Below are 10,331 nucleotides of genomic sequence, written 5' to 3'. Positions count from 1 at the left end.
ACAAATTATCATCAATCTTGGTTTATTTTCCGTTCATGTTGTTGCCTTTCTACTTGCACCACTGATCCGCATTCTGCATTTATTTTATGTGCCCTTTTTGTTGTTATGACTACGGGGTCGTAAATCCGCCATGTTTCTTAGTTGTGAAGTTGCGACAGGGACGGAGAGCTTAAACATGAGTGCAGAAAATAATACGGCAGAAACACCGACTGATCAAACGGTACCCACAGGGAACATCATCACAATCCACACCACACTCGGAGACGAAGGTAAACATTCACATTTTACGGTTTTATATCCATGATATAACCATATTTACAAGCTAAATTAGGAAAACTTGTTCAGGCCTGGGTGTGGGCCTGCTCTTGAAGAACTAGGCTGCCAGCCCGCTAGCCAGCTTGCAAAGATAACGTTAGTCAGCTAATGTTAGCTAGCTTGCTCGGTAGCTTGCTAGTCGGATAGGCAGACTGATATAATCAAGCGACTGCGTTGTTTATCCATTATGTTGGTAGCGGCTTGTCTCTCGTAATTGGCTAGCTGTATGTACCCTTTCCTTTTAAAACTGAAACTGAAAATGCCTAAGTAATTAACGTAGCTTACAGCTTGCTAACGTTAGCCACAACTTGCGCCAGCTGCCTGTTTAGCTAACGTTAGCGTAAGTAGCTACCTATTTGGCGACCAAACTGGTTAGTGAGTGAAGAGACGATTTAGGCAAATAATAATATTATGTACCGGCTATAACATACTGATAATGTCTAAAAATGACAGTTTTGCATAGTATTGCTTTGTCTTAGGACAATAATTCGTCCGACCCTTTCTATTTTAAAGCTACTCGCATAGACATCAGCTTCGGTATTGCTACTATTACTGACTACCACTGCGTGAAAAGAATGGTAATGTATTAGGTTTAAAAGGCCGCTCCTCCTACAATGTTTAATTACAAGTAAAATGTAACATTCTCTCACGTACGAATGCTTACAGTATCAATCCCTTGGACAACAAATGTTGCAGCAATCACATGAGCAGATTGTTTACAGTAGGCTAACTATAATAAAAATCGACTTCCCACATTAATTGTCATGTTTGTTTGAAGTAAATTAAAGGACGAGCACAGTAAAAACACGCCTTGTCCTTAATTTATGGTAATTTGTTTTGGGGTAGATGAAGATGTGCACAGATGTGGACGTTGCCAAGTGGAGTTCACCACCTTGGAGGCCTTTATTCAGCATAAACTGCAAAACAGCTGCCAGCGGGCTCAAGAGCTGGGTCCTCCGCAGCCTACCAGTGACACCCTCCATGGCATCAGCCCAGAGGTAAGAACTGTTCATTCTTTCCTTAATGAAGCTAAATGCAAAAAAAAAAAACACCCTTCTCCTCATGCTATGTTTTCTGGGAAGCTCAAGAGGTTTAGTTGTCCTTGAGACCAAATATCAGAATGAGGAACACGTGATCTAATTGATTGTTTGTGTTACAACAGTGACATTACATTGGTCTGGAAAATAGTGGTGGTAATGCTTGAATTGTAGAGCTGAAGTAATTTCTGCCATTATTAAATGTGATCACAAAGCAGTAGAATTGTATCGATATGATAATCTAACCAAAAAAAAACAATGCAAGTAAAAAAATTCTCAACTCTGTTTTCAGCACCTACATTAGACTGTTAGAAGTTGAATGGTGATTGTGCCGGTGGTCATGGCTGGATCACATTCATTGTACATCGTTAGCTCTGTTTATGTGGTTAAATAGGGATGTAGTTCATACATGCTGTCGTTGTGACTTGAGGCATTGCCTACCTAAAATATTAAGTAGTTTAGTAATGTATTTTTTTTATGATTGATCATTAAGCCTTGTTTTTGATACTTGTTTGGTTTCCAAAAGCCTTTTGTGTAATCTGCCAGGTAGTTCTGATTGAAGGGAGCTCTGTTACTGCAACAGAAATGGATGACAGTGCCATGTCCTCAGAGGAAAGTGAAAAAACAAAGCTCTCAGGTAGGGCAATGCTACCCTCCTCCACCAAGAAATAATTCAGCATTTATGACGAGTGATTTTTGTCAGGAAAAAAGCAGTCCCGTACTACTGTGTGTATTCCGTAGACGATGAGTCTGTTGATTCTCTTGGTGCAGTGAGGGGCCCTGCTGCCTCTGTGGCACGCCGCAGAAGACACTGTGCAGCAAGGAGCTCTGGGGTCGGTCAAAGCGCAGAGGCCCAGGAGGTCACCAAGATCCTCGTCAAAGTCAATGACGAAGGGCGCTACGTCTGCCAAATCTGCGAGAAGACCTTTAAAACGGTGCGTCACACTGATCATTGCAAAAGTACAGCTCTCCCTAATGTAAATGTAAAGTAATAATAATATATTTTAATGAATAATATTTTTAAATTGAATAAAAATAATGTGTAGTTCTGAGAAATCAGAACTAATGGCACATGGAGCTGTATTACTTTTGCCTGCATCAGTGAGTGGGAACCTGTGTATTCTCAGAATGGATCAGTCAGTGATTTTTTTAGCCCGTTGAAACTCCTAAGAATATGTGTCAGACCTGTGCACAGTAATAAAGTGTAATTTTCCCGTAGGCTAACATCTTAAGAACACACTTGACCACGCACAGTGAGAAGAAGAACTTTCCCTGTAAGCTGTGTGGGAACTCCTTCAGAACCAAAGGCTCTCTGATTCGACACAACCGTCGTCACACAGGTAAGTGAAGGGAGCCGTGGAGAAGGAGACTTCTCTTCAAAACGTCTGCAGATGTTATTTAGACCTGGTGATGTCGGGAGCCCGTCTCTTACAGTATTGTGTTGTCTCCCAGATGAGCGTCCTTATAGGTGTAATCTGTGTGGGCTGTCCTTCAGGGAGTCTGGGGCTCTGACCAGACACATGAAGTCCATCACTCCCTGCACAGAGAAGATTCGGTTTAACCAGTGCAAGGAGATTCTGGTCAGCAAAGATGGAGTGCAGAAAGGTATTGGACTAGTTTGAAATTGTTTTGGCCTTTATTTTTCATTTAATGAAACTGGTGAAAATCAGATGGAAAAATACGACAGCCTTAAAAAACGTTTTTAAATCCATGTTGGTCAGTGTCTCATGAGGATACTGTGTCCTCTTGCTGTATTTTCATTTGAAGTGCCTGTGAGCACAGGTTCCAGGGCCAGAGATGTTGAGCAGTAGATGCTATTGTACGGTCTTGCTGTGCTCCAGGTTTCAAGCAGGGGTCCTCTTCAGTGGTTACATCTGAGGAGGAACAGCTTCATGTGGTCAGTGTGATGGACAACTCTGAGGAGGTCGTTCATGAAGTCCATGTCCAAATGGAAGTGGACAGCACCGAACAGGCCCAGCAGGTCTGAAACCTTCTTTTTGCTATTTCCTGCCTTTCTGTGAAGTGCTTTTATGAGCATACTGTGAGCTCACCGAGTGTTTGTGTCCGTGCTCAGGAGCAGGAGCGGGAGCAGGAGCACGCGGAGCTGGTTGCGGAGGGAGACCGTCTGCTCGGCCAGGCCATCATCAACTCCGGCATCGAGCTGGAGACGGAGAGGAGCGAGCAGGATGGGGCCAAATCTCCCGTGCATCCCCTTCACAGCAGCGACCCTGAGGGCAGGATCACCGAGATCCAGGTCACTGAAGAGTGTGTGGAGCTGGACACTGACGATGCAGCGGTGAGCGGGACTAACCGAACCCATTCAGGATTATAAACGCCGTGCACCACGCAGTGTTTAACTAGAATTTAATATGTATGTACTGTATATAAACACACACGGCTGTATCATATAGTATAGCATATGCCTCGTACCTCATTCTTGAGATGTAATGTATGTTTTGTGCTTCCTTTTAGGACCCTGTGGAGAAAGAAGGCGAACCATCCTCTCCAAAAGTTCACCGATGCCCTCACTGTAGTCGGTGCTTCAAGGCGTTAAACTACCTGCGGGTCCACGTGAAAGGTCATCTCGGTTAGTATGTGGTACTGTAATCTCCCATAGCATGTCCACTTAATTCCACAGTGCCAGTTCACTTGGCCATTTCACAATGTCACCATTCACAAATAGTGGTTAATTGGTATATTAAAAAGCCCTTGGCCATATACTTTCTTTTTGCCATTAATCCTTACATGTGGGCACATTTAAACAATTAGGTGGAATACATTATTTATTAGGACAAGCTGAATTTATGGTAGAGCTTAATCATGTTCTAAACTTTTGCCAAGGTGCATATATATATATCCTAGCATGCGTTTCTGGTGTTAATTTGCCAGTATTGATTTATCACCCTTGCAACACGGTGTAGAAGCTTCACGAAGTTGACTGTATATTCTTCAGGGTTCAAGCCTTTCAAGTGCTTGGTGTGCCAGAAGGAGTTCCTCACAGGGTACCTGCTGAAGAAGCACATGGAGGCTCACCTCAGCGAGCGCCGCTTCAAGTGTGGGGAGTGCGGCAAGCTCTACAAAACCATCGGCCACGTGCGCGAGCACATGAGGGCTCACTCCGAGGAGCGCCCCTACCGCTGCAACCGCTGCAGCAAAGGCTACAAGACCAAGGTAGAGAAGCACTGACCTCAATCCACTCTGACTACTGCTGGTGTCAGGGATAGAGCTCATATCTCTCTCCTCTCCTTCTCTCTCAGAATGACAGAGCTCATATCTCTCTCTTTCTCTCCCAGAACGCCCTGCAGGTGCACCAGCGTACCCATGCACAAGACAGGCCCTACGTGTGTCAGTTCTGTTCGCGAGGGTTCAGGGAGAAGGGATCGTTGGTCCGTCATATCCGCCACCACACGGGCGAGAAGCCCTTTAAGTGCTTCAAGTGCGGGCGAGGGTTCGCAGAGCACGGAACGCTTAACCGCCACCTGCGTGCCAAAGGTGATTTTTACTTCAATGACCGAGAATAAGCCTCATAAATGTGCTCCGCTCGTTTCCTTTTCAGACTAACATGTTTTCCTCTTAATTATATCCATTAGTGTTTGACAGTTAGGCTGCCTGGTTTAGAGGGTGCACCAGAATCATTTTAGTTTATTCTAGTCAAAGGTGTATCCGGCTCCCTAAAAAATGATCTTATCGTTGGAGTGATTTGTGTATTGATTATATTGCTATTTGTGCTATATTCATATTTTAATACGCAATGTTGCATTGCCAGTTTTGTTTTGTCTTCCAAAAGATGGCAGGCAGTACTGGTACTTGATTCTTAAAACGTTGTTTTTTTTTTGTTTTTTTTTGCTGTATGTCTTGTGTGCCAGGGGGCTGCAATGGTACTCTGAAGGAGTCTGAACAGCCTGTGGTTTTGGAGGAACAGCAGTCGGCCAACAGCATGGCTGCCACCATCATCTCTGAGGACCCCCACGCGGTGCTGGTGGAGTTCTCCTCCGTGGTGGCAGATACACAGGAGTACATTATTCAGGTGAGCTCTCATTAACGCTGACACCAGCTCCCCACAGCAGGCTGGCTGGCAGACTGGTTGTAACCTGCATGTGGCTGCCAGCTGTTCGATTTGCATGCTGACGCATTTGGGACTTGTTGAATTGCAGGTGGGCATTTGTATCGCTTAAAAGATGTTTTTGTTTTAAAATGTATTTCAGGCTCCTCCAGACGTTGCAGAAGCAGATGGTGAAGTAGCTCTCAATAGGAATGAGGTTAGTTGAGGACACGGGTGACTCAAGCGTTTTGAAAGCAGTCACATCTTTGTTTTTATTCATGCTCGTCAGCAACCTGGGCAAAATGAATGCTAAAGCAATTGCTTCGGAACAAACTTCCATACCTTATATGTTTCACTCCTGTTGTAGTCTGAACTCGTTGACTGTTTTTACTTTACGTTGCCGGTTCGATTCCACCCTGGGTGTGTCGGAAGTGTCCCCGACACCTAATCCCCAAATGCTCCTGACGGCCATTTACCATTTACCTCTCCTCCATCCAGGTGGGCAGCCACATCATGAAGGTGGTGCAGCAGATCGTCAGCCAGTCTCAGTCAGGACACCAGATCATCGTGCAGAACGTGTCCATGGACGAGAACGCGGCCCTCTCCTCAGACTGTGGCGACACCATCACCATCGCCACGCCCGAGAGCCTGACGGAGCAGGTCGCCATGACGCTGGCCTCGGCCATCAGCGACGGCGCCATCCTGACGGCCGACGGGACTCTGGAGACGGCCGACGGCACGGTCACCATGGTGGAGTCCCGAGACATCGAGGTGATGGAGCAGGTGGAGGAGTTCGTCATCACCTCCCCGGAGGAGGTGGAGATACAGACTGTTATCGTGAAAGACTAAAATACGGCCATGCTGATTTCAGTTACTGAAGGAACACCGCTTTATATGCTTGTGAGACATGACAAAATGTGTGTTCTTAATATATGAGAACACTGAACTGGTAGCAGCCCTTAATAGAAACACGGTCACATTGCCTTTATTGTAAGCGTGAACCTGAACGTGGAAGATTTTCAACCATTTTGGAAAAATCCCCAATCTGTTAAAATGCATTTGAGTTGCAAACCTTTTTTTGATAATATATTAAGTTCTCATTGTGCGCTGCTATTCTGATTAGACTACTATTTTAGCAGTTGGGGATTTTGATGACAAAGAAAAGGCCAGTTCTTACCCAACAACTACCTAAAGCTTTTCTGTTGGACAGATGCCTACCTTAACTATAAATTGGAACAATGTAAAGAAACAAGTGGTCGTTCCTAACGTTGATTGTGCACCGTTATTTAGGGGAAGATGCTTGAAAAGTTTACACTGCTGTTCTGAGCTGCCTTGGTGCAGATTTCAGTCTTGTGTGCTAGCTTGCACAGTTCTGAAGAGGTCATTTGTTGTTTTTGCAGGATGGCAACTGGGCCAGCAAATGTAAGAAGCAGAAGTTGTAAAAACTGATATGAAATTCTGTATTTTTTTTATGCAAATAAATGCCATTTTTCAATAATTATTTTTGTTGACTCAAAAATAGAGCTCAGTGTGTGCATTTGTGGGTTGAATGCATAAGGTGTCCATAACTTCAGCCCAACAATGCTTGCTGTTTTCCTACTGCTCCATTTACCGATAAACTAGATGCTATCTAGCACCATCTCGAGCATTGCCTTGTAAACCACCAAAGTTTCTGCCTCCACTACATGAACCCACTTACTATAATAGCTAGGTTCAAGAAGCACTGTTAAGTCTTAAGTTTCACTTTATATTCATAAAATACATAATTGACATTCCAATCGGGGTAATTTAACAAACTTTATTTTTCATGGAACCAAAAACCATTGAGATGTTTACATTTGTACAAAAGAAAGTTAAAAAATCCAAAGTACAATACACTTTGTGATGAGAGCTGGTTATTTCTGTTTCTTGCGACTGTAAGTGAGAGGCTGAAAAACTTCTCTCAGGTTCCGGAAGATGCCCCTACTATAGAAGCCTTTTGACGGAGTGTGGCCCGGCGAACACTGGTGTCCTGGTGTGGGATGGCAGTGGTGGCAGCCATACTCTATGCGCTTGTACCACTCATTCGAGGTTTGATTCACCAGTGCCAGGTACAGGTGGAACACTGCATATCCCGCCAGAACCATAAATAAGAAAACTAGGAATCCCAGCATGAATACAATCCTGGGAAACGTCAGGAAAAGGTGCTGCAAGGCAAAGGTAAACTACATAAGCACTGCTGTGTGTACATCTTAAGTAAATAGGTTTAAAGCAAAAATGTTTTGTGATTACTTGCGTGAATGTGGTTCTGAGGTTAGAATAGATTTTCATAAATTTTTCATTTACTTACTCCCAACATCCATATGGTACTATCCTCCCTTATGTTGGGAAAATTAATTTCTGTTAACACTGAGATAGTATTTCATTTCATATTAAAAATAAACAGTGGCAATATACTGTGTGCACTACTGTACCACACAAAATACAAAATTGTAAATGCCTAATGTATATATTACTTGTTTTTAAGTATTTTTAATCAAAATTTGGAACATGTAATCACATTCCTGATTCGATTAAGTTGTGACGTTACTAAGGAGCTCTTGTAGGAAGCACCATGACTTACTTGTATGATGAAAACCGGCCCTGCTGCCTGTTTTTCCCCCTGCTCGTCAACGTAGTGAGCGTGTAGAAGGCCAGATTGCAGCACGACATTAAACAACATATCAGCAGTCAGCACTGCAATGTCAGCCGCCATAGCACACAGGAACACCAGGTACAGCAGGAAGTGTCTGGTGTTCTCAGCTCCAATACAGTTATTGACCCAGACACAGTGATGGTCAAAACGCTGCACACACCTGTTACACGCACCTGTTCCAGATAAAATGGGAAAACCACACAAATGTCTGCTAGACTTCCAAGCTGCAATGTAAACACAGACTCATTTCAGGGCAACCATGACCAAACTAGCATCTTGATTATTTGTTGAGTCAAAAGCTGTTGCACTTGTGAGCCTATCATTCCTTGAAGGAACATCTGAAGAAAAAAGGAGCAGGGTCATGCTATTCTTTGGAAATGTACGTACGGCAGTGCTTGGATCTGGCAGGTTTCACTAAAAGACATGTGGGGCAGGACACCCCGGGGTGGAACATGCTTCTGTCATACGGATACACCTGAACTTGGGCAGAATGCTTTTCCTTCGTCACTGTACCTGCATAACACAAGGTAACACAGTCAAACACATGTTATTAACACAGTGGCACACAAATGTAACTTCTGTTTAGGGAACCAACAAGTATACAGTCCGACTAACCAGGGTCTCTGCTGCAGCACTGATAGAAGAAGTAGGACTGCACAGCCAGTAACACATAGGGCACACACAGGCTGGCTAAGGTGGTATCCATCTCTCTGCAGAAACCGAATACTTCGTAGGAAAATTCTGCATACACTGCACCCTCCAGAAACAGGTTGAGATAAAGAAATAGCCTGTTCCTGTAGTTAAACACAATCATTTGACATTTTAAGGCACAAAATGCATTGAAATATATTTGACTGATCTAATACATGACACGTCTGTGAAATACTAATTATATTGTATTACCCAGTTTAAAAATTATAATATTTGACTATTTAATCAATGCAAATCACTTTTTGTGCCATGGAAGGGTGAGAGACAATAGGTTTCTTTGGGTCTGTACATACCGCTGATGAAACAACCTGTGCACAGTTTTGTAGCAATAATTCTGAAACCATTGTGGAATCCAAGGTGAGGTTATCTATGGAGAAAAATGCAATGTTACCAAAATACACAACTAGTGTAAGTGGTGAAACGTGTGTGAGATTGCGAATGACTGAATCATTTTTAAACCGGTTTGTCCTGAATAATAACCGGCTATAATAGGCTACCAACAAGTAGAATTGAAATAAAAAATAGTTTCAGCACATTGTATAGTATAAAATTTCAATTGTACGGCAAAGTTGTATGACATGTTCTATTAAATATGATGTATTACAAGTTCTCCTCTCCCCCCTTTACCCTTTACCAAAGGAAAACGATTCGATCGATTTGGTCGAAACCCACAGCAGGGCTACATAGCGCCATCAGGTGGGTAAGATACGTACCTTTGTAAGAGAGCTGAAAATCCTCCCAAAAGGAGTTTGTTGTTGGCCAGAATATTTACAAACAAGAACAATACATGACAGAACAAGCACCACATATATTGCGAAGAGAGTGAGGAAATCCATTGGTTATCCTGCACAAATTGAAATGTAAAAAATGTTTAAACATAGCTAGCTGCCACAAAACAAGCATTAAGTACTCCATCTTACCACTGTTCAATAAAATTGCAATTCTATTTCATTCGTGCATCCTCTCACGACCTAGCTGTTCACTCCCCGTTTAGCTCTAAGCATCTTACTAACATTTCATAACATTTCACCATTGATAGTCGGCAGCTTCGCGGATTGAAACTTAGTTAGCTAAGTTAGCTAAAGAAGAATGTCACATCAAAGCATGTAAAGTGATACATGACGTTATTCGCTTCTATCAATAAACAATAACGATATAAGTCGTGCCTTTACTTGCCTTTGCAGCATAACATGTTAGCTAGCCCATTTCTTGAATAAAATTGTTCCCGACAACCTGTATTCCAGCCTCATTTCCTGCTTCCTGGCTGGAAGGCTGTGGTGCCTTCACGAGTATCAATTTTACACGAGCGCTCCTTGTGCTGAAGTGCGCAGCTGTACTCGTGCGCTCACTTAGAAATGAATTATTGATTATTATGTTCCATAATATGTATATGTAAATATTTGTCATGTACTGTAGGTTAGGGAACTACCACTTTATAAATGCCAATTAAAACATGTAGCCGAGATTAGTATTTTCTGCCTGCAAAATGTCTCATTTCGTACAGGAGTTATTGTCATAACACAGGCTACATGCTAAACACGTCTTTGCATTA

General features: G+C 43.0%; 2 protein-coding genes across 3 annotated transcripts; one reads left to right on the top strand and one right to left on the bottom strand.

The window, feature by feature from the left end:
* Nucleotides 1–138: 138 nt before the first annotated feature.
* On the top strand, nt 139–6,892 carry e4f1 (E4F transcription factor 1). Of its 2 annotated transcripts, XM_061231848.1 has the most exons (14): nt 139–269; nt 1,162–1,313; nt 1,899–1,989; nt 2,124–2,287; nt 2,572–2,692; nt 2,805–2,957; nt 3,194–3,333; nt 3,427–3,648; nt 3,825–3,939; nt 4,306–4,523; nt 4,646–4,844; nt 5,219–5,379; nt 5,558–5,611; nt 5,893–6,892. In XM_061231848.1, exons 1-14 carry the CDS (start codon nt 176–178, stop codon nt 6,241–6,243), a joined length of 2,235 nt encoding a protein of 744 aa, XP_061087832.1. In that variant the 5' UTR covers nt 139–175; the 3' UTR covers nt 6,244–6,892. The 2 variants fall into 2 exon arrangements, with proteins under 2 accessions (XP_061087832.1, XP_061087833.1); XM_061231849.1 differs by lacking the exon at nt 139–269 and having other exon boundaries at nt 1,223–1,313; nt 1,879–1,989.
* A 286-nt stretch (nt 6,893–7,178) lies between these two features.
* On the bottom strand, nt 7,179–10,090 carry zdhhc4 (zinc finger DHHC-type palmitoyltransferase 4). Its single transcript, XM_061232215.1, has 7 exons — nt 9,956–10,090; nt 9,493–9,623; nt 9,073–9,146; nt 8,684–8,862; nt 8,456–8,581; nt 7,997–8,241; nt 7,179–7,580 (listed from the first exon to the last, which is right to left on the bottom strand). The coding sequence occupies exons 2-7, from the start codon at nt 9,613–9,615 to the stop codon at nt 7,290–7,292; spliced, it is 1,038 nt and encodes a 345-aa protein (XP_061088199.1). The 5' UTR covers nt 9,616–9,623; nt 9,956–10,090; the 3' UTR covers nt 7,179–7,289.
* Nucleotides 10,091–10,331: the final 241 nt, after the last annotated feature.

This window comes from Conger conger, chromosome 2 (assembly GCF_963514075.1).
Source record: "Conger conger chromosome 2, fConCon1.1, whole genome shotgun sequence".
In the NCBI taxonomy this organism is placed as follows: domain Eukaryota; kingdom Metazoa; phylum Chordata; class Actinopteri; order Anguilliformes; family Congridae; genus Conger; species Conger conger.
The sequence above is the reverse complement of the archived record's forward strand: the minus strand, read 5'-3'. Positions and strand labels throughout refer to the sequence as shown.

Bases quoted from the DNA above. Each gene is read 5' to 3' on its own strand.
- e4f1 (XM_061231848.1), top strand. From the start codon at position 176: ATGAGTGCAGAAAATAATACGGCAGAAACACCGACTGATCAAACGGTA. The intron at 1,314-1,898 runs GTAAGAACTGTT...GTAATCTGCCAG, and splicing joins TCCATGGCATCAGCCCAGAG to GTAGTTCTGATTGAAGGGAG. The intron at 2,288-2,571 runs GTGCGTCACACT...ATTTTCCCGTAG, and splicing joins GCGAGAAGACCTTTAAAACG to GCTAACATCTTAAGAACACA.
- zdhhc4 (XM_061232215.1), bottom strand. From the start codon at position 9,615: ATGGATTTCCTCACTCTCTTCGCAATATATGTGGTGCTTGTTCTGTCA. The intron at 8,863-9,072 runs GTATGTACAGAC...GTTTAACTACAG, and splicing joins CACAGGTTGTTTCATCAGCG to GAACAGGCTATTTCTTTATC. The intron at 7,581-7,996 runs GTAAGTCATGGT...TTTGCCTTGCAG, and splicing joins GGCCGGTTTTCATCATACAA to CACCTTTTCCTGACGTTTCC.